At 39.5% G+C, this 23,695-nt stretch overlaps 1 protein-coding gene across 1 annotated transcript in view; it reads left to right on the plus strand.

Moving 5' to 3' along the window:
* The window catches only part of EPC2 (enhancer of polycomb 2), an 85,772-nt gene that overhangs the window by 32,210 nt on the left and 29,867 nt on the right, over positions 1-23,695 (plus strand). The window contains exons 3-6 of the mRNA XM_074966811.1: positions 11,167-11,312; positions 17,108-17,314; positions 19,978-20,126; positions 20,420-20,552. Of these exons, the coding sequence (XP_074822912.1) occupies positions 11,167-11,312; positions 17,108-17,314; positions 19,978-20,126; positions 20,420-20,552 (635 nt within the window). The remainder of the gene's footprint in view (positions 1-11,166; positions 11,313-17,107; positions 17,315-19,977; positions 20,127-20,419; positions 20,553-23,695) is intronic.

The raw sequence follows: 23,695 nt of genomic DNA on the forward strand, positions 1-23,695 counted from the left end.
TTGGATGGGATTGACTACCTGTGTGGTAATAGATGCATTTTAGGGGGAAACAAACATAAGGTCACTGTTCGCTTTGTTTTTGAATAGTCATGTTCTCTGAGGTATTTAGGTTGACAGTTTGTAGACTGGACTCATCCTACTTGTCTGATTATTGTAAACTCTTCGGGCATAGACCATCTTTAGGTTCTGTGTTTGTACCACACTTAGTACAGTGGGGTGCTAGTCTGTGACTGGGGCTCCTTTTCACTACCACAGTACAAATAAATCCAAAATAATAATAAAACTTTGTGGTAAGACACTGGGTCTAGTTATTGGTGGAATTTATCAGTGTTTTTCTGGGAAGGCATGAAACCAAGCACTTTTCAAATGGTTGATTGTTAAGCCCATACTCAAGAAATCCTCTCTTGCAGCTGACCTCCTTGCTGGTTGTCAACCTGACCCTCTTTATTTTATTTTTTAAATTTTTTGTAAGGATTATTGGCAAAGTTACGTTGAAGTGTCTTGGATAATACAGGAGTCCTCTGATCTCCTTGACTTCTTTTGTTAGGTTTGTTTATGATACATACTATGTTGATGTTATTGTTCTGCATCCTGTGCCAGATATAGATCCTCTATTGATTCTCTGTGTTTATTCTTTGAAGATGTTTCAACATCCATGAATTTATTATTTACAAGGTGCCATTGAGCTGTCTATGGATATAGATGGAGATAGACTTATTTGAATGTGTCTGGTTTTTTTTTCTCATGGGGAGAACCCAAAGAGTACTATTAGTTAGTTTTTGAATTGTCATCTGCATGCTGCTGATATTGTCCTCTATTTCTGTTTCATTGCACCTGGGTGGTGTATTTTCTTGTCTTTCCTAGTATATTTCCAAAATTGGGAGTTGTATGAAAATGAGTTGGCTGAAACCCCCTTTTGGATAAGACAGAGATGATGCTAATAGTTTGAGGAAGCAGCCAAAGGAAATAGTATCAATAAAACTCTTTTGGTTTAAATGAAAATAAAAAATTCACATGCCTAACCAAAATAATTACATTGGTACAAAAACTGTTCATAGACCATCCTTAGTTGCCAAGGGGCTGCTGCTCAGTTCCATATGGTTTACACTGTCAGCAAGCAGTTCACAGAAAAATCAACTTTGATTCTCTTTTGTGATTTGTTACATGTACTGACATTAACCAATTAATCTTTTTATTTTAAGTAGATATCCATTCATATTACAATTGCTCTTATGATAGTGAATTGTGGTTTCATAAATCTTGGGCTGTGACTTAGTTTGGAAAGGATGAACAAACTAAGGTCATGTCTATGCTGTAGGCACCGTAGCTACACCTCTGTAATCCTGTAGGGTAGATGCAGACTACAGCATGAAAGGGGTTTTTTTGTTGCTGTTGGAACTCTACCTCCCTGAGCAACAGCAGCTTATCGACGGAAGCATTCTTCTGTTGACCTAGCTGCATCTATAGTGGAAGTTAGGTCGACTTAGCTATATAGTTCAGTGGTGTGGATTTTTCACACCCCTGAGTGCTATAGTTATGTCGGTTGACTCAAGTTTTAAGTGTACACCAGGCCTAAAAGTAAAAGAGAATCAGTGGTAAAAAACTACGTTAATGCAGAGTTCAGGTTGTTTGGTAGTATGTTGTCTCCTTGCAGAATGCTGAGTTGAGCAAAACTCAAACTTTTGAAAGCTAGGCAGTGCACCAAGATGCCCTGTTAATACAGTTTTATTCTGCCAGTGCCCCAGCTGCTGTAATGTGCCACCTCCTTTTACAAAGTATTCTCTGTCACCTGCTGGATTCCACATAACACTATTAAAGCACAAACAGGAGAAGAAGGAGGGGGAAAAAAGATTGCCCATGCCACTTTTCCTTTGTTCCTTTTGGAGCTTGCAGTAGCCAGTGGGAATTATGTGCATACGCTACAGGTGCAGTCAGTGTGTTAGGTTTACCAGCATTAAATGGGAGAAGTAGTAATTGGGCCTGCTTGCTAAAGGGGTGTTTGTGAGATGAGGACATGTGTGGATTGCTTTGAGGTGTATAGGATTTTGATATGAAGAGATCTAGGTTTCCTTTTGTGTGTGAGCAAAGGGAACAGCTGCATGTGTACCTTCAGGATCCAGCATGCATCATTTCAGTGCAGAGTTATGCACATTTATATAATTAGTAGGGCACAGGGGTTTTATTACAAAGGGTTTTGTCCATAGTGAGCTGGGGTATGAGAGCAGTGTGAGCATTTATTATCTGCAAGCACTTCAGGTAAAATGAGTGTGGTCAGTAACAGGTGTTGTTGACCTGAATGGTGCTGACACTAGTTAGCTCTGCTTGGTAGAGGTGTGTTTGCGAGATCTGTGGATTACTTTGAGGTGTGTGACAGAGCTGTGGTTGAGATATGAGGAGTTCTACGTTTTGTACCCTCTCATGTATGAGGAAAGGAAATAGGTGTATTTCACTATGCAGTATTCATAATTTCTGTACAGCCTTGTGGAGATTGCCAGTGGTGGGGCTTTTATTACAAAGGATATTGTCAGTAGTGAGGTGAAATATGAAAGAATTCTAATGCTTTAATGATGGTTAAGTGAACATGTAGGTTGAGATGGTGTCCTGTAAGTAACAGGACATCTACCTTTGAGGTAAGAGGTGTTATTCCCAGATTGCGCGCACACACACACACGCACGCGCTTTGCTTGAGCTAGTCTGCTAAAAATATCAGTATAGCACTGGAGTAGCATGAGTGGTGGCTTGTGCAATTTGCCAGAGTACAGACCCCCTGGACTCGATGGGGTGTATACTCGGGAGGATAGCTCAAATCACTGCCTGTGCTGCCCTAGCTATGCTGCTGTTTTTTAGCGTGCTCGCTCGAGCAGAGCTAGCATGGGTACATCTCTGTTAGCTGGGAGTCACACCTCCCAGCTCAAATGTAGATGTATCCTCAGGGTAAAGGAGTTGTAAAAGGTTGCAAGGTGACTCTTAGAATACCATATGTATAAACTTTTTCTGTGCATTTGGCTAAGTATGTGAGTGTATGTCAGGATCCAAATCTTGTAGTGAGAAGGGCTAATGTGAGTGTGTGCACATTGAATGAAGTGTTGCTCAAGGAGGATAAAGAGAAGGTGGGTGGGAAACCTTTCTTTTTCCTTTTTGTCCTCTAATAGTGTTAGATGGAATCTTGAGGTTTTAGAAGGAGGTGAAGAGATGGTACATTTCAGCAACTTGGGGGTTGGCAGAGTAAAGGGTATGTGTTAATGAAGCATATTGGAACATTGCTGAAAGAAGACAGAGTTAAGGCAACCATAACTTTCCATTTCCTGATTTTTCAGAAGTTTGAGCTTTGTGCAACTCCGCCTTCTGCAGTGGGAAGATGTACCACTAAGCAATCTTAACTGTGCACTAACATACTTTTTTGCCATTGAATTTATTAGTTTTTTAGATATGTTGTTTTTCGGAGTTAGTAATCATTTAGGCAGATGTACATATAATGTCTTGCAATTAGCAAACTCAGCCAGTGCTCACTCACCTCTCTCTCCCCCTTGCGCACAAGCCCCCCACTCACTTTGCTTTCACACCTCCCCAGACATGACACTGACCTATTCACCTTGTTCTTCCTCCAATCTGGCCTCATCTCCACTACTGTACTCACACCTCCCCCCAACAAGTAGGGGACAAATCTTAAAATCTTCACTCCCTGGTATGCAAACGTTTCTGTTGCCATTGTTCTCTTATTCCTCCCCTCCTGTAACCAACTCGCATATAGTACCTGGAGTGAAAGACAACTGTATTACAGAGGAATAGTGTTCCTGGTTTTGTTTCACAATGGTTGGAGGGTGGAGTTTGTTGCAGGGTTGGCATGGGTTTCCATTCCAAAGTACTGACGGTTAGACCCCTGTCTAATAGATGTATCCCATCTCCGAGAAACACTGAGGTTTCAGAGCTTGTAATGTTTCTGTGCCATATAGTACATCGTTTCCAGTCAGCCATGAACCCTACAATTTTCCAATTAATGTTCTTCCAATACTTACTAATAGCTTTCATGCAGTGTTGGGGTGCACTGGCAGAGCTGTGAGGTGCACGGGGGTTCGGTGCACAGGCAAGGCTGAGGGTGCCATGCCTCCCTCACCTGAGCCCTACCCTCCATCTCCATTAACCATCCTCTTTTTTGCTGCAGCCCCAAACTCCTTTCCTCTAGTTCCCCTAATATCTCTCCCTTCCCAAGAATATTTTCCCCACAAATACTTAGATTATTTTCCTCCCAAAATGAAATTGCCACCCCAGACTCTCATTTAGGCTTGGACTGTACTAGAAAATTAAGCTTGCTTAATTATGTTGCTCAGGGGTTTGAAAAATCCACATCCCTGAGTGACATAGTTAAGTTGACCTAACCCCAATGTAGACAGTGCTAGGTTAACAGAAGAATTATTCCATCAACCTAGCTACTCTCTCTCTAGGAGGTGGATTGCCTACTTGTTGGTGATGGGGGACTTCAACTATCCTGACATCTGTTGGGAAAATAATACAGCAGGGCACAGATTATCCAAGAAGTTCTTGGAACATATTGGAGACATCTTTTTATTACAGAAGGTGACTAGGGGAGAGGCTTTTCTGGATTTGACTCTGACAAACAGGGAGGAACTAGTTGAGAATCTGAAGGTAGAAGGCGCTTGGATGAAAGTGATCATGCAATGATAGCGTTCATGACTCTAAGGAATGATAGGAGAGAAAACAGCAGAATAAAGAAAATGGACTTCAAGAAGGCAGACTTGAACAAAGTCGGAGAACTGGTAGGTAAGATCCCATGGGAAGTAAATTTAAGGCAAAAAAGAGTTCAGGAGAGTTGGTAGTTTTTTAAAAGAGACATTATTAGGGGCACAGGAGCAAACTATCCCAGTGTGTAGGAAAGATAGGAAAAATTATAAGAGACCACCCTGGCTTAATCAGGAGATCGTCAGTGACCTGAAACTCAAAAAAGAGTCATACAAAAAGTGGAAACTAGGTCAAAATATGAAGGATGAATATAAAAAACCAACACAAGCATGTAGGGTTAAAATTAGAAAGGCCAAAGCACAAAACGAGATTAAACTAGCTAGGAATATAAAAGTTAACAAGAAAGCATTTTACAAATACGTGAGAAGCAAGAGGAAGATCAAGGAGAGCTTGGGCCCATTACTCAATGAGGAGGGAAAGACAGTAACAGAAAACACCATAATGGCTAAAGTGTCATGAAAAAAGGTAGCAGTCATTGGATGACTACATAGTGAACATCATTGTTAATAGGATAGGATCTGAGGCTGAAATGTGGAAAGAATAAGTTAGATGCCTTCAGGTCAGCAGACCATGAAGAAATACATCCTAGAATACTTAAGGAACTGGCTGAAGAGATCCTTGAACCATTAGAAATAAGTTTGAGAAGGGGAGAGATCCCGAAGGATTGGAAAAGGGCAAATATAGTACTTATCTATAAAAAGGGGAATAAGGACAACCTAGGTAATTATAGACCAGTCAGCTTAACTTTGGTACCTGGAAAGATAATGGATCAAACAATTAATTTGTAAGCACTTACAAGAAAATAAGGTAATTAACAGTCAACATGGATTTGTCAAGAACAAATCATGTCAAACCAAGCTAATATCCTTCTTTGACAGGGTAATGAGCATTGTGGACGGGGGGAAGCAGTGGATGTGATGTATCTTGAATTTAGTGAGGCTTTTGACACTGTCTCTCACATGACCTTGTCATAAAAAAAAAAAAAACCACTAGAGAAATATAGCTTCGATGAACCTACTCTAAGGTAGGTGCACAACTGGCTGGAAAAGAGTAGTCAGAGTAGTTATCAATAATTCACAATTGAGCAGGAAAGGCATATCAAGTTGGGGTCCTGCATGGATCTGTCATGGGTCCGTATCTTTGTAAATGATTTGGATAATGGCATGGAGAGTACGCTTATAAAGTTTGTGGACAAATCCAAGCTGGGAAGGGTTGCAGGCACGTTGGAGGACAGGATTAGAATTTCAAAATGATCTTGACAAACTGGAGAAAAAGTCTGAATAAAATAGGATGAAGTTCAATAAGGACAAAAGCAAAGTACTACACTTGGGAAGGAATAATCAGTTGCACAAATACACGTTGGGAAATGACTGCCTAGGAAAGAAAACTGCAGAAAAGGATCTGGGGGTTGTAGTGGATCACAAACTAAATGAATCAACGATGTAATACTGTTGCAAAAAAAGTGAACATCATCCTGCATGTATTAGCAAGAGTGTAAGAATGCACAAGAAGTACTTTTTTCGCTCTACTTCACTCTGATAAGGCCTCAACTGGAGTATTGTGTCCAGTTCTGGGCACCACACTTTGGGAAAGATGTGAACAAATTGGAGAAAGTCTAGAGAAGAGCAACAAAAATGATTAAAGATCAAGAAAACATGACCTGCAAGGAAAGACTGAAAAAACTGGGTTTGTTTAGTCTGGAGAAGAGAAGACTGAGTTGGGGGCATAAGTCTTCAAGTACATAAAAGGATGTTATAAAGAGGAGGGTGATAAATTGTTCTCCTTAACCACTGAGGTCAGGACAAAAAGTAATGGGCTTAAGTTGCAGCAAGGGAGATTTAGGATAGACATTAGGAAAGACTTCCTAACTGTAAGGATAGTTAAGCACTGGAACAAATTACCTAGGGAGGTTGTGGAATCTTTGTCATTGGAGGTTTTTAAGAACAATTTAGACAACCACCTGTCAGTGAAGGTCTAGATAATACTTAACTCTGCCTTGGTGCTGGAGACTGGACTAGATGACAAATTGAGTTTCCTTCCAGTTCTATATTTCTCTGATTCTATGAACAACCTTGAATAAAACGCAACAGATTGACACCTGTTTGACTCATATCACATCACATAGTTTGATCTCTCCTTGGCGAGGGAGGGAGGTGGCACCTAGAAACTTTTTTTAAAATGGCAGGTGATGGTGGGGTTCATCTCTCCGGAACCCCTAGCACCAATGATTGTTTCCCTGCACCCTTCTGAGGCATACCAGATTTCAAAGAAATCTGACTAAGCATGTTGATGTTAGAGGATTTAGAAAGATTAAACTTTAAAAGATGATATGATGTAATCTTAACTGTCGTGGCACTCTTGCACCACTATTATGTCTTTGTTTAGATATTAATGTTTTGAACAGTAAAGATGTAGAAAGGAACACAGCCTTAATAGAATTCTTTGGTTTGGAATCAATATTCTAAAAAAAGTGGATAATCTAATTTGTATATTATGTAAAACATTAATCTATTAAAATTAAAAGGCAAGGGTTTTTACTAAATTACAGTCCCTGTGGCTTACTGTATTAAGTATAATCCATTACTTATAGTACAATAAATGTAAGTTCCCTTTTTGTTAATTTCTGAATCGTTGGTGTGAGAAAAGGTAGTAGTATCCTGGTACAGTAGCATTTCTTTCCCAGCATCCCTAGTTTATTTTTAAAATAAAATAAAGGCATTTCAAAATTAGATTCTAACTGAACCCACAAAATTTTAAATCCATTGCAATTAATCTATTACAAAAAACCCTATTAATGTGATTAAGACCATGTTAAGGCATATTTTTAGATCCCCCCTCATTAAGTGTAGTGAATAAATCAGTATTTTCTTCTTTCTTGCAAGTACAGTACTCCTTCCCCAAATTTAAAAATAAATGAAACATTTAGATTAGGGCTGTCAAGTGATTAAAAAAATTAATTGAACTGTTAAAGAATAATAGAATATCATTTATTTAAATATTTTTGGTGGTTTTCTACGTTTTCAAATATATTGATTTCAGTTACCACACAGAATACAAAGTGTACAGTGCTCACTTTATATTATTTTTATTACAAATATTTGCACAGTAAAAAACAAAAGAAATAGTTTTTCAATTAATCTAATACAAGCACTCTAGAGCAATCTCTTTATCATGAAAGTTGAACTTACAAATGTAGAATTATGTACAAAAACATAACTGTACTCAAAAATAAAACAGTGTAAAACTTTAGAGCCTACAAGTCCATTCAGTCCTACTTGTTCAGCCAATCACTCAGACAAATAAGTTTGCAAGAGATAATGCTGCCTGCTCTTGTTTACAATGTCACCTGAAAGTGATAACAGGTGTGGCCCTATTGTAGCCAGCGTTGCAAGATATTTACGTGCCAGATGCGCTAAAGATTCGTATGTGCCGTCATGCTTCAACCACCCTTCCAGAGGAGATGTGTCCATGCCTATGATGGCTTCTGCTCGGTAATGATGCAAAGCAGTGTGAACCAATGGATATTCATTTTCATCATATGAGTAAGATGCCACTAGCAGAAGATAGATTTTGTTTTCTAGTGGTCCAGTTTTGTAGGTTCCGCATCGGAGAGTTGCTCTTTTAAGACTTCTGAAAGCGTGCTCCACACGTCATCCCATTCAGATTTTGGAAGGCACTTCAGATTCTTAAACATTGGGTTGAGTGCTGTAGCTATCTTTAGAAATCTCACATTGATATCTTCTTCGTGTTTTGTGAAATCTGCAGTGAAAGTGTTCTTAAAACGAACAACATGCGCTTGGTCATCATCCAAGATTGCTATAACATGAAATATATGGCAGAAGGTGGGTAAAACAGAGCAGGAGACATACAGTTCTCCCCCAAGGAGTTCAGTCACAAATGTAATGAACGCATTTTTTTTTTAACGAGCGTCGTCAGCATGGAATCATGTCCTCTGGAATGGTGGCCGAAGCATGAATGGGCATACGAATGTTTATACCTTTTAATGTCCGCTACAAAAGTGCCATGCAAACACCTGTTCTCACTTTCAGGTGACACTGCATATAAGAAGGGGGCAGCATTATGTTCCGTAAATGTAAACAAACTTGTTTGTCTTAGCGATTGGCTGCACAAGAAGTAGGACTGAATGGACTTGTAGGCTATAAAGTTTTACATTATGTTTTTTGAGTGCAGTTATGTAATCTACGTTTGTAAGTTGCACTTCCACGATAGAGACTGCATGTCAGTACTTATATGTAATGAATTGAAAAATGATCTTTGTTTATCATTTTTACAGTGCAGATATTTGTAATAAGTGAGCACTGTACACTTTTGTATTCTGTGTTGTAATAGAAATCAATATATTTGAAAATGTAGAAAAACATCCAAAATATTTAATAAATTTCAATTGGTATTTTATTGTTTAACAATGTGATTAACAGTGCGCGTAATCATGATTAATTTTTTTAATCTTGATTAATTTTTTTGAGTTAATCACGTGAGTTGACTGCGATTAATCGCAGTCCTAATTTAGACCTGAGCATTATCAGCCCCAACCATTCAAAATGTATGCATCAGGCCCCCCCCCTAAGAAATTGGGTCTTAAAAATCATAAGGTTATAAAATTTTTATTCTTTTTCTTTGCTTTCTGATGTCTGAACCATTAGGGTTTGTGTTTTAAGGCTTTTTCTGAATCCATGAGGGCTACACACTTCTTTAATGAGAGTTGAGAGTCTCATGTAAACATGAGTCTCCAGGGGTTAGGTATTTAAGGGAAAACATAAAATAACACAGCACTCATGATAAAATTTCTGGAGTTGACAACACTGAAAACATGGCGTTTTTTTCCTCCAACAACTCTAGACCCAGCTAATTCACAGTAAAAATTTCCTACACATCTTTTACAATTTCTTCAAAAACTGTAATACATATTTAAAATAATGAAATCTTGGTAACATGAAGTCTCACTACTGCAACTCTAAACAGGGGAAAGACTGCTGGCTTTTTATTTAAAATGTTTTTATTTTGGTGTGGATGAACGAAGGTGCAAGTTTGCAAGATTTTATAAATACAATTTTCCACAATATTTTACAAATTCATGGTTCAGTTTTCATCTTTTCAATCTATGGACTTTAATTGAGAAGCTAGGACCCAGTGTTGTGAACTGTAACATCCTCACAAGTCTTTTTTTCTAAGTAATAAATTCTATTGATTATCAGATTTCCATTTAAATAAAATCTTACGTAAACTTTTGACACACACTGTGGAGCTATTTTTAATACAATTTCAGTGATTCAGTACTTGATAATGTTTATTATCTATGTATTTATAGCACAGCACCTATATTCAATTCTGAATTAAATACTAAAGTTTTTGTTGCCCTAAGGTAAATAAAAAAAACATCTTCATTGGTTCTACTGCAATAATCATGAAAATTAAATGATTTGGGGGGTTGAAAGACTCCTTATGCCATTTTCAACTTTTTAGGTTCCTAGCTTGAAACATTCACTAATTGAATGTTAGCACTAATTTGAAGTTCTTGCCATTGTTAGGACTTCAGTAATCTATCTGAAATGAATTGGCATTGTTGCATTATCTACCTGATACTTGTCCTGTCCGGATTACATTTTACCTGACAGAGACAAAGATTGAATATGCATGGAAGCTGAAGTTATGCTCTAAATTCTAGAGAAACAATTTCCAGGTCAAGGCTGGGGCGTGTCATCAGGGCAGTATGGTTGGGGACGGAAGGGGAAAAGAGACTTGGCTGCTTTTTCATTCTTCCTGTGCTGTACCTGTTTTGGGCATTAATAGTGCCTTAATTTCCATTGGTGTTGATTGAGCACTTTTATAAACACAATACAAATTAAAAAAAAAAATTAAAAACCCACAATATATTACATACGCTAATGATCTAAGTTATCTCAATTTAGCTGCCACTTTAAATTTTTTTTGTTTTTGTGGGTTGGAGGGAGAGAAGTTAAGTTGGCCTGGGTAAAATGTTAACCCTGATTTTTAGTGAGAATTTTAAATTAGATTTTTTTTTTTAAACTAAATCTTACGGTGACTGATGTATGAACTGACTCAATCTCTTTATAATTCAGCATCTGATATTAATATAACTTGGCTCTGACCTTTTCCCCTTTGCTGAATACATACTAAAGAAAAGTAGGTTTTAATTTAAATTAAATATATCAAAATATTGGAAAACATTACTATTAACAGATGTGAAACTTACAAATTTAAGACATAACAGAGGTCATCTAGTTTGAAAGGTGTTAATTTGCAGCTAAAAATGGTGATTTGTTTGTTTTTTCTGAAACGTTCCTGTAATATCTTAATTTGGAATCCTTAACATAAATAAGTGACTTCTGTAACTAAAAGCAGCTTTTATACATGTTTCTGTTTCAGCCTTCAATCTGGACAATGAACAACCAGATTACGATATGGACTCGGAAGATGAGACATTATTAAACAGACTCAATCGGAAGATGGAAATCAAGCCGCTGCAGTTTGAAATTATGATTGACAGGCTTGAAAAAGCTAGTTCTAATCAGGTATTTCACTCTTTTTAAAGAAATAATTCTCTCTTGTTTTACTGATAATCATTCTCATTAATGTTTTGATTTTATTTCACTTCTGTTTAATCTTTTACATATTTTTCTTAACCGCTGAGTATCATTACTTTGCATCCCACTAATTATTTGAAAAACACAACCCCAGATGCATTGTGTGGTTTCATAAAACCACTGTACTCCTCTTTATCTTATTAGTCAGTCAGAGTCACTAAATATTTAATTACCTAGAATGAAAATGGTAAGTGAAATAGTGTGTTTGGTTTTTTTATTGTCCTCATTGAACTCTAAAATTTAGTGCAATAGAAGAGGACGGCTATCATCCTGTTTTGTCAATATCGGTGTTAAAGAGATATCAACTTTAGTAGGCTGACAGTTTTTTGCATGAACATCCTGATTTACCTTAGCTTTCCATTTCTTTGGTCCAATTTCGGGTTTAGAGTGTGGGTGGTGTTGGTGGCCAGTGATATACAGGAGGTCAGACCTAAAGCCTCTGGTGGTCCCTTTTTGTCTTTAAATTCTATAACTTTGGGGAAAAAATTTGACATTTTTAATTTGTATTGTAATTTAAAAAGAAAACCAAAAAGCCTGAAACAAGCTAAACTCAGGATTTTTCTTTGTTGTGACAGGCTGATCTTTAGTAGCTTTAGTTTACTTTCCAAACTTAGTTCCTGTTCCTGCGAATTGGGTAACACTCTCAGTTTCCATTGACTTCAGTGGAAATCCTAGAACTTCATTTGGAGTTGAGTGCTCGGTAACTTGGTGGTGCACATCCCTCTTGCAGAACCAGCTCTTAGTTTGGATTCTAATTTGAGCTGTGTCTTTTATAAAAATCACTTAATGATTTACTATTTTAATGGTTTACCCTAAATATGCAAAAAGTGTATTTATTAGAAATTTCTTAAATAGTTTCTCTATATTACGCTACAATTATGAAAGGTAATTCTGAGGGCACTGTTAACCTCTTTTGGTTCAAATTTTAGCAATAATAAACTATAATCTGATGGGGAGTGTCAAGTAAATAAACTAATCTGTTACTGAGATACATCTTTCTCTTTTTTTTTTAATTTTTTTTTTTTTTAAAATCTCACATCTTGCAGGTTGTAGACACAGATTACTTTTCTTTTTGTAGGGAGTGTAAGATGATGTGAAGACTCACTAATCAGGAAAGGAAAAATAAAAATCCCAGTGACTGGTCACTTCACTTTCCTTTTTTCAGGCATGCTTCTTTTCAAAAAATAAAACTCAAAACAAGAACAAATCAACTCAAACTACTGGATAATAACCACCTGTGACCTTTTACACTTCAACCAGTTGTGTGGGGAAGGACATGCACTTCCTCTTGATTCCCGCTTTTGCACCAGCTTCTGCTTTTCTTTTATAACTCTGACTAGATCAGGGGTCTCAAACTCGAATCACCAGGAGGGCCACATGAGGACTCGTACGTTGGCCCGAGGGCCGCATCGCTCCCCCGCTGTCTCTGCCCCCCACTCTACCCGCGCCTCTGCCCTGCAGGGTGCAGCGGGGGCTCAGGGCAGGGAGTTGGGGTGCAGGAGGTAGTGCGGGGTGCAGCAGGGGGCTCAGGGTATAGAGTTGGGGTGCAGGAGGGAGTGCGGGGTGTGGCAGGGGGTCGGGGAGCGGCAGGGGGCTCAGGGCAGGGCGTTGGGGTGCAGGAGGGAGTGCAGGGTGTGGCAGGGGATTGGGGTGCAGGCAGGGGGCTCAAGGCAGGGAGTTAAGGTGTAGGAGGGGTTTGGGTTCCAGCCCGGCGCCGCTTACCTTGAGCAGGCTCGCAGGGTAGCAGGGCCCCGGCCCATGCCGCTGTGCTCCGGGAAGTGGTGGGCACCCTGTCCCTGCGGCCCCGGGGGGAGGAGGAGCAGAGAACTCTGAACTGTTCTTCCCTGTGGGTACCTCCCCCGAAGCTCCCATTGGCCACGATTCCCCGATCCTAGCCAATGGGAGCTTCAGGGGAGGTAACCACAGGCTCATGGAGTTCTCTGCTCCCCCTCCCTCTGGGGCCGCAGGGAAGCAGTGCCCGCCACTTCCCGGAGCGGCGCAGGGCCCTCAGTACCACAGTGTTGGCAAATCCGTGGGCCGGATCGAAAGCCCTGAGGGGCCGGATCCGGCCCGGGGCTGTAGTTTGCCCACCCCTGGCCTGGAGGTAGGCTGGGGTGCGGTGTGCTGTGGCGAGGGTGCTTGGAGGGGATGCTTGGTGGGCCGCAGGGAAGAACCCTGTTGGCTGCCCGTGGCCCATGTGTTTGAGACTCCTGGACTAGATCATCACCCCTCTCATGCCAAAGTGCTTTTACACCTTGTCACAGGGGGCTCCAGCAAATTGGAAGTTGGGTTGCTCTTCCTTTTTTGCTTAGTTGGGTAGCTCCAGCAAAGGACTGAAGGAAAATTTTGGCTCCTTTTTCTCTTCAGTTAGCAGCTTGTCTTCATTAACCGGTCTCTTTTCTACGTTAGCAATGGATAAGATGCTTCAATGAACCCCTTAGATGGTTAAAGATGGATGGCTCTCAGAAAAGGAGACTCAAGAGGTGCTCGTTGTGTGGAGTCGACTGTGTGTACGCTTTCCAGGGAGCAGAATGGCCTACAGTGGTCACATAACCTTTTCCCACCCTTGGGTAGACAGTGGATAGGATCTCCAACTAGTGCTGTATCTTGCTGGGAAGCTGAGGCCAACCACAGTGAGAAACATGGTAGGGAAAGGGCTGAGGAGCCTCTGTATATGTCACAGCTGGATCTGAATACTGTACAGTTCATTCCAACTCAGTAAATTATACGTCTGGGGGCTCTCTTTAGTGCTGCTATTAGGAGACCTCCCCTTTGCAGGAGAGTGAAAAAGTAAGGAAGTCCAGGGAGAAATTTTCCATAAGTTGAACAAGTATTGAGTTATGATTTTGTTCACAGAACTGGTGCGATGGAAGCACTCTTGTCATCTCCTAAGTGCTTTCCTGACTCTCGGGAGGCTCAATTAGGAGAGCTTCATGCGTCTGTTCTTGGCAACATGATCAGACAAATCTCTGCCTGTGGAAATTCCCAGAGAATTTTACTGAAAGCCCTTCCAGTGCAGGAGCCCCACAGGACAGTCATCACCAGCAACACCAGTTTCTGGAATTGGGAAAAAGCCCAGGAGACATGGCATAAGCAAGAAAGGGATGCATGTGTCAGTCTTCTTGAGCTCAGAGCAGTGAGACTAGCATTAATGTTGTTCTAAGAGACTGTCTCCAAGCTAGTCAGTTCTTCATTTCAACAAAACTGTGGTGGTCTTGTTTATTATGTGCCAGATGCTCACTAGGAATAGAACTTGAATCAGAGAAGAATGTTCTCTTAGAATAAATGGGGAAGAATCTTAGAGCCTTAAAAATAAGTGTCCTGGTAGGAGCCCTCAATTTGCAGGCGATTAACTGAGTTGTAAAGCTATCAGTTTTGATTATTTTGATTTGGAGGGAAAAGAAATGAATCCCCCAAGGACTGTGTTAAAAGTAAAGGGAGATGAAGGAATGTTGATTCTTGTGTCTCTTGCCTGGCCTTACAATTCAAGCTAGTTAACTGATGATCTAATCAACAAGGGCCCACTCTTTTTGGATTTGATGTCTCCAGGGCCATTTCATTTTACTGCTGAAGGAAAACTACATTGAAAGGATTGGTGTGTGAGAAGCAAACCTTGAAACATCTGGGGCTGTCTCTCAAAGTGAGGCAGACACTTAAATGAGATTAAGAAAGTTGTCTGTCTCCAGGGTCCACAGCTCCACTTGGAATACTCTTTTGGTTTGCAGCAATGCTAGAAGGTAAAAGGCCAAAGTGGTGCTCTGTTCCCTATGTTCTTGGAGTTTCTTTAACTGGATAAAGGTCTTTCTCTCAGTATGTTGAGAAATAGGGTTTAGTAGCGAGAGAGCTGTGGAGACACACTGAGTGGGTTCGCATCCCTTAGTAGCCAGATTTTTTTCAGAGCAGTTGGAACAGGTTTTGGCTAAACAAATAATTGTTACTCCTTGGCCAGTGTAGTGCTTCAAACGAGTATTTATCTCTTGTAAAACACTGGCATTGGTTACTCTTATTTTGGCTCTCAATTAAAATGACCTTTCTGGTGACCCTAGTTAGGATGAACTTTAAGTCCTCTCGTGGTGATTCCTCTTTCTGTTTTTCCATAGTGTTAAAGTAACACATCTCTTGGTTCTCAGCTTTACCTTGAAGTTGAATGCTGAGTTGCACAGGAATCTAGAGATTACACTCCTTCCCTTTAGGCTTCTGATAATGAAAGAGCTTGGCATTTCCTAGATGCCATTGGGGTCCTGAAATCTTACTTACACAAAGTCAAAGAAGTCAGTGGTTCAAACTCCTTGTTGTTCTTGTGTTCTGGCCAAGAAAGAGCAATTCATTTTTCTGTTGGTCCTTGCTAAATGGATTTGAGTATGTATTAAGGAAGCATATATATCAAAGGGCTTTGTGTGTCCTATGGAGGCATTAGGAATTGCTGATTATAATGTGACTGCTTCATGGGGAGTGTCTGAGTTGAGGAAATGTGTCACGCAGCTTTTTGGTGCTCTGCATAACTTCATGGACCATTTTGTGGATGCTGGCGCTTCTGCTGATACTCTAGGGCATAAGATACAGAGTTATCTGTATCTGAGTGTTAGGAACCACTAGGCAAAAAATTTTTTTTAGATTGTTGGATCCCTACAAGCAGAAACAAGTTTGATCCCACCTATAAATTGTTTTTCTGTATGGGCTCCCAAAACTCTGGAATCCACCTAAGAATCTTTCTTTGTACATAGTTTGTATTGTTGTTTTATTTGGAATGTGGGTCCTGCTGATGAAGTTAAAAGCTGTTCAGTGAGGTTCAATTGCTAGCTGAAGAGAAGAAAGATGCCAAATGATCCTGTCAGTCAATTTGAGGAGCTATCTGAGAAAGCAAAAGGACAATCCCCCCCACCCCCAACCACCACCTGTGTCCATATTAATGGAGCCCCTTATGGAAATATAATTAGCAGGTAGGGCTGGCCAAAAGTCCACTTTCCTGTTACAATAGAGAGAACAAAATTAAATAACAAATCCTGTTCCCAATGCAGAACTGATATTTTTAAAATATTAATTCATAAAGAAAACCAAAGAAGGAAAAACTGAGTATTTTAGAATTTCTAAAATGCTATTCACAGTAATGGACAGAGTGGCTTTTTGAAAGTTTAATATATATTTGTACATAGATGAAGTACATATACTTTTCTCTGTAGATATTGTATGGGCATGTGAGCAGGTGCGTGTGTCCACTAAGGCTAGTATTCATTCGAGGCAGAATGGACGTAAAACTGCTATATTGGTGTTGTGGGAATAATAGTAGTGTAAGGACAGAATTGCTGACTTCCCTTTCTTTTTTTTTTTTTTTTGCCATTGCTCTCCTTGCACTGCTGTAGATTATATAGCTAGTACTCGTACCAGTCAGAATAGACAAAACGACTGTGTTAGTGGTAAGTGGCAGTGGTTATTGTCAAGATATCGCTTATTTTATAATGTCAAAAAAAAATTCCACTGCTGGTGTTTATCATGTTCTTTTACTTTAGGATGGATGGTAGGCTTAATACTACCTCACGTGCCACTGCCACAGAACTCCTTTTGAGGCTGAGTAATCACCTTCATGTTACAGTGCAAATCAAGCCTTTCAGTGCAAGAGAATTGTTAGCTTTATGTAGAAGCTTTAGAAAGAAGGATGAATGAAGATTGTAAATTACTTTCTCCTTGCTGTTCTTGCTGAACTACATCTTTGTGTTTTCTTTCAGCTTGTAACACTTCAGGAAGCTAAATTGCTGCTAAATGAGGATGATTACCTTATTAAAGCTGTCTATGACTACTGGGTGAGAAAACGTAAGAACTGCAGGGGGCCATCCCTTATCCCTCAAATCAAACAAGAAAAAAGGGATGGCTCCACCAACAATGACCCTTATGTTGCCTTTCGGAGGAGAACTGAGAAAATGCAGACTCGAAAGGTAATTTGTGAATATAGGACTGGATCCTACAGCATGCTAATCACTCTGGTCCCAATCCAGCAAAGTTCAGAGTGCTTAGCACTTTGTAGGATAATTAATTTTAGGCGTATTATGGGGTTATCTATCAACTAGTCTTTTTGTACTGCATTCATTGTTGTAGTATCTAACTAATGTCCTGAATAAATTTGAACCTTGTTAAACTGACACAATCAATTTGTAATCTAGCCTGTTTTCTAATAATAAAAGTAGCTAAAGGTCATACTCTCCTGCTTTTGTGGTTTTACAGTCCGTTTCCTGTGTAGTACCTGATCATTTTAGTAGAAACATGTATTTAGCATGCTTATCCATTGTTTTTGGACGCAGCGGTAGAGGGTTATGATGGAACTGGTAACTGAAGTGAAGAAATGAGTATTAAGTCTCCTCCTTGTCCTGGTCACAAGTGGGAGGGAAAGGGGTGATGCATCCTCTCAACTGCTTATTGGATGTGTGTTGGGGTGCGACTCACTGTTGCGGCACTTCCTCCTGGCTGTCCTGGGAATTAGCTCTGCGCCCTCTTCTGGTAGTGTCTCACCCACCATCACCTCTGCTCCTGGACCCACATCACTCCCAGGACCGTGGCGTCCTCTTCATGACATTGCCCTCCGACTGTGCCACACTCCATGATCTTTCCTTCCGGGGGACCTGCAATCTCCGCCCAGCCACTTCCCTCAACTGCAGTCCGTTGTCCCAGGGTCTCTTCCCATGTAGCTCCAGCACCCTCTTCTGCCCTTACCTCAGGGCCTCAGCAGCCAGCCAGGAGCTCTCTCTAGCTCCCCAGTCCCTGCTTTGCTTGCAGCTGCTGCTGCAAGCACTGAAGACTGGGGAGCTAGAGAGAGCAAGACTGCTTGCAGCACTGAATTGTCCCAGGTGCTGGGGCTTCTTCCCCCTGCTAGGAGCCCAGTCTTCTCCCCTCAAGTTCCAGTCAGCTACTCTGCTCTGCCCTGCAGCCCTTTTTATATGGGCCTGCTAGGCCAAGATTGGCTACTCCTTGCAGCCCCTCTCTAATTGGCTGCCTCCAGTGCAGCCTCCCTAGGCAGCCCTTTTCTGCCAGTGCGGGGCAGCCGTCCCATCACAGGGTGCCAAACAGCCCAAACAATATCCTATTCGTTCTTGGATGCCAAAGGCTCCAACTGTTCCGAAACATCCGTCTACCATCAAATTCCATCTTCCTCCAGACAACTTCAGCAATGTAGCTAAGCGTTTTCAATACAAAAATTTATCATGCCTTGAAAATTTAAGGGGCAGTATAAAATAAATTGTGTAAAATGTAATATTAGAGTAGGATACTGTACAGATTGTAGCATTTATTTTCTTATTTAATTAAAAAAAACCCCTCCATTAAAAAAAAAAAAATTACTAAAAGCTGCCACAGAATTACACCTTAAAATGCCTCAGAAAGCAGGATGATTTTATTTCGGTTTTTACCAAAAAAGTTGGTGGTTATTGGATATCTAATATGCTGGTGAATGCCAATAAAAATGAGGCAGGATCAGAGGCTAAAATAGGGAAAGAACAAGTTAAAAATTACTTAGGCCATGTCTACACTGTCACTTACAGTGGTGAAACTTTCTTCACTCGTGTGAAAAAACACACCCCAGAGCGATGCAGGTTTCAGCGCTGTAAAGTGGCAGCGTAGATAGCGCTGGCAGATATTCCCCTCGCAGAGGTGGTTTTATTACAGCGCCAGGAGACCCGTCTCCCAGCGCTGGAGCCGCAACTACACAGCCATGTTAAAGCACAGCCGCGGAAGCACTTTAAAATCAGCTGTATAGACATACCCTTAGACAAGTTCAATGTCTTCAGGTCACCAGGGCCTGTTGAAATACATCCTAGAATACTCAAGGGGCTGTCTGAGGAAATATCTGAGCTATTAGCAATTTATATTAGAAAAGTCATGGAAGATGAGAGCGATTCCAGAGGACTGGATAGGGCAAATGTAGTACCGAAAGGGAAATAAGAACAACCCAGGGAATTAGACCAGTCAGCTTAACTTCAGTACCTGGAAAGAAAATGGAGCAAATAATTAAGCAATCAATTTGCAAACACCTAGAAGATAATAAGGTGATAAGTAGCAGTCGTCATGTGTCAGTCCAACTTAGTAATGACTTTATATCTGATTTGTACCACGATTTACTTGAACCTGTTTGTGGGAGACAGAGGAACAACACAATACAGATCAGCTGTTCGAGTTGCTAATCACTAGCTTAGGTTGGTTATAGCTGGAACTGTAAAGTCCTCAATTTTCCATATTTTGATATCAACCTTAAATATAGTAAAACTCATGACTTGCAGAATCTAGGTAAGCAAAATATTTTTGGGCCAAATCCTCAGCTCTTTTATACAAATTTCCATTGACTTCATTGGAGCTTTATTGAAGAAAAAATTAGCTTAGGATTTGACTTTACAGAGATATTGCTCTTCCTTTCTTGTAATCATACTTTACAGTTTGGTGCACTGAATAGTTTATTCTTGTGAAAGGTTTATGCTAGGATTCACATGGTCAGATTCTGCTTTCTGACCACAGGCCTACAATGTATAATATTTTGCTAAACTGACACAATTTACATCTTCCAGATTTTGCTTTTGATTTATACTCTTACTAACATTCCATCTATTTTCAATAGAATCGAAAGAATGATGAAGCCTCTTATGAGAAAATGTTGAAATTAAGAAGAGAGTTTAGCAGAGCCATAACAATTTTGGAGATGATTAAGAGAAGAGAGAAAACAAAACGGGAGTTGTTGCATTTAACGTTAGAAGTTGTGGAAAAAAGGTAAAGTTACCATCCAACATTAACTATGAGAGCCCCACTTTGAATATGTATAAAATACTGCATTAAATAAAGGGGTTTTGTTCTATCTCAAATGCATAGTAACACATTTGGTAAATTAAGCTACTGCTCCTGTATGTATACATGACTTTTGAACTTTTTTGATTAGTTGAAGGCTTAAATCTCACTGTAAACTTCATAAAACTGAAAATTGTGTTTGTTTTGTACAGCTTATTTTTTTTTATCATATGATGTTCCCATTAAAATGTATAAAGATCCCCTTTTATAACTTTCAGGTACCACTTGGGTGATTATGGAGGTGAAATCCTTAATGAAGTCAAGCTTAATAGACCTGACAAAGAGATGAGCACCACTCCAGCAACTCTTCATAATGGAAACCACCACAAAGTTCAAGAATGTAAAGTTAAGGTAAACTTGTTTTTGTCCACATTGAGACATCTTGTTGCTTTGAACAGCTCTTGTAGTTGGGTTGGCTAGTCAATCTAATGTACAGAGTAGGTGCTTGCATTGGGAAAGAGAGTAAAAGACTGTCCCTAGTTTGAAAAGTTTATAGTCTAACGTGTTTCAGATGTCTAGGTATCAATGACACCTGACATCACAGTTTTTTCTTTAAATAAGAATAATATAGTATTCTTTCTCACTACACTCTCTTTTAGTTGTAAGGAGATACATATGTAAACACTTAAATGTGAATTTAAGGGCCTATATCACATACTGAGACATACAGTGAACTACTTTTCTCTTGCGTTCCTTTGGGGAGTAGAGCTTTGAACTTTTTTCAGCAGCACAGTCCAGGAATACTGATGGCTGTGGACAGAATCATTCCACAACACAAAGATGAGAATATTAGGGAAATGTAGGGTGTCAGTAAAAGGCAATGAAAGAGCTACAGAATTCTAGGGGTTGACATAAACTAGGGATTATGCATCAGAGATCAAGGCCTATTAACATTTCCAGGCAGATAGCTAGCTCAAGAATACAAGCTTTACTATTTATTTTGTATAATGTCAATGCTTAGTAAAAACTGAGCGACCAACATTTTCAGGAAACTCTTTGGGTTGTGTGTCAGTAGTCTGACATTATTGAGAGCTGTGCACTATTGATATCAACTAGCAGTGATTCTGATTTCCTCCCTCTGTTGACAGTGTGATAGTATCAGAAACTGTGTGCTGTTAGTGGAAAACAATGCAGACAAGGTGTGAGCCTTTTAATTCTACGTAGGCACCACAAACTACTAGGAGGGAGAGACCTGGAAGACTTAATGCTATTCTGTTTGTCATGTGCACGTTAATTATTTTGACAGGCTGAGATTGGGAGAGCTGTGGGCTGCCAAATTTTGTGAAGTGTTATCCTTCGCAGAAGAGTGTTGTTCCTTAACTTCCTTCTGTCTATGCTGAACCACAGTTGGTCTAGTTTTATTTTTATACCTACTGACCTTGGGAGTGTTTGTAACATCAGAAAAGTAGGGTTAAAAGAATCATCCATAGCTAGAAATTTTGGACACCTTCAAACTAGTCACACTGCGCAGTTTTTTGTAAACTCAGGCACTGGATAAAATAACTAATCTTCTGGAGATTTCTCTATTTAAATCATCAGTGGGAGACGCTCCACCAAAGAAATGCTCTCTAACAAACATTTGAAAACTCCTGGTCCAGATACATCAGAAGAGAAGAAACACATCAAGAGTTCAGGTGTAATCTAGCCAGATCATCAAATCAGAATTCCCTACGATGTAGTGGAATTAGATCCAAACATCCATCCTCCATTGATCATTTTTTTACCTAGTGCTTACCTTTATCCTTCCCTTTTTCTAAGTGCTTCCTGAAAAACACATTCTCAGAGCTCAAAAAACAAGGAAAAAAAAATCCTGTAGAGAGATCTTGCTCTCCATTGTATTGGACTGCTCAAAATAGATGGATAAAAATTAGGTATTCAAAACCCCCCAAAAGATTGTAGAATAATTATTTGAATATTCCATTAGAGGATAGTTTTGACATTTTGTGCAAAATAGAAGTAAAATACTTAGTACTGAAGGACCTAAAGTAAACACAGTTCCTCAGGGCTACACCATGAATAGAATGAGAGATTCAGGTTTTCCTGCACAATGTTGTCTTACTACTTCAAGAAAAGAGCGCTATCCTTGTTTCCAGATGAGAAAAAAATTAAGGTTTTTTTTTTCTCCTTGTCTTGTGTCAAATGCTGATTGGTGCTGAGCATCTATAACTCGAACTTAAATTGAAATGGCAATTAGGTCAGTATGCTCAATAGTATGTACTATAGGTTTTGAATGGTTTGTCTAGTCTAGTTTTAAACTTACCATGTGATGGGACTTCCACCATTGGGAGTCTGTTCTAAAACCTAATGGATCTCATCAAGAGGTAAAACAATTCCTAAATAATTTGTCCCTTCTTGATGCTCACACCCTTCAAATAATTGTATATGGTTATGTCTTTACCTCTTCCCACTTAACCAAGCTATACAATTCTCAGTTCTCTTGGGGACCGTCTTCACATGAAGCACACGATTGTAATGCAGGAGAGGATGAGGCTGTTAATATTTCCTGTTAATCCAGAAGTCCTTCTGGTCCAAAATCACTGTTAATGATTGTGAAGCACAGAATTAAATACAGTGAAGTATAAAGATCAGTATAAAAAAGCAGGGAAGACAATGAGGAGTTCTATTGCCTATGTGCCTGATTTAAAAAAACAAAACAAAAACAATCATTGTAACAGCAGCAGCTCTGAATTTCTGAAACTGTGGTTGGCCTCTATGAGGAGCCTTGGTCAAAGCCGGGGAAAGAAAAGAGGTAAAACGGAGGAAGGAAATGGGAATTCCTTTTTGCTTTATTGTTTCCACTTGGGACAAAGCAAAATCAGAACTGTGCACTGAATGTTATTTGGACAGATGGTTCTCCTTTTGCTGAGCTCTGAGAGGAAATGACACATCAAAAAGAAAAAAAATTAAGCAGTGGCAGACATCAGAATCTTCACATTTAAAATATAGTAGAATACAACATCTGTTTTCAGGGGTTTTTTTAAGTGCGGAGAGGAGACTAATGGGGGTGGATTGCTGCCACCATTTAACTGTTTTTTCTGTTAAAGAAATGTCTGTCAGAGAGATCCTGCTTTTTTAAAAGTATATAGGTCATGGGCACACTTCAGTTTTATTATAATGAAACAGCATTTAAAAACTGAATTGACAAAAGCCTATTGTAGGAACTTATAATAAGATATTCCTAAGTTGTTTGTCCTTTTGCTTTCTAGAATCATTCCAGAATATGATTTTATAGCTATGACTATATTATGACTATGAATTACAGTTTTTATTTAACACTAGTGACACCTACTGGTTAGTTAAGTTAATTGCAGGCACTTTCCTTTATTCTGTTACAAGAACTTACTTGCCTTGTACTCTGTGTATGTTTTGTTTTTTTAATTAAGGCAAAGATACAATAAAACATAAATATAGTACATATCTTACTTGCGTAGGATCAGGTTATATTATTCAAAGATCCTGGCTAAAGATTCTGTCTTTCTAGCTGGGGAGCCCTC

The sequence above is a fragment of the Natator depressus genome, chromosome 11, assembly GCF_965152275.1.
Source record: "Natator depressus isolate rNatDep1 chromosome 11, rNatDep2.hap1, whole genome shotgun sequence".
In the NCBI taxonomy this organism is placed as follows: domain Eukaryota; kingdom Metazoa; phylum Chordata; order Testudines; family Cheloniidae; genus Natator; species Natator depressus.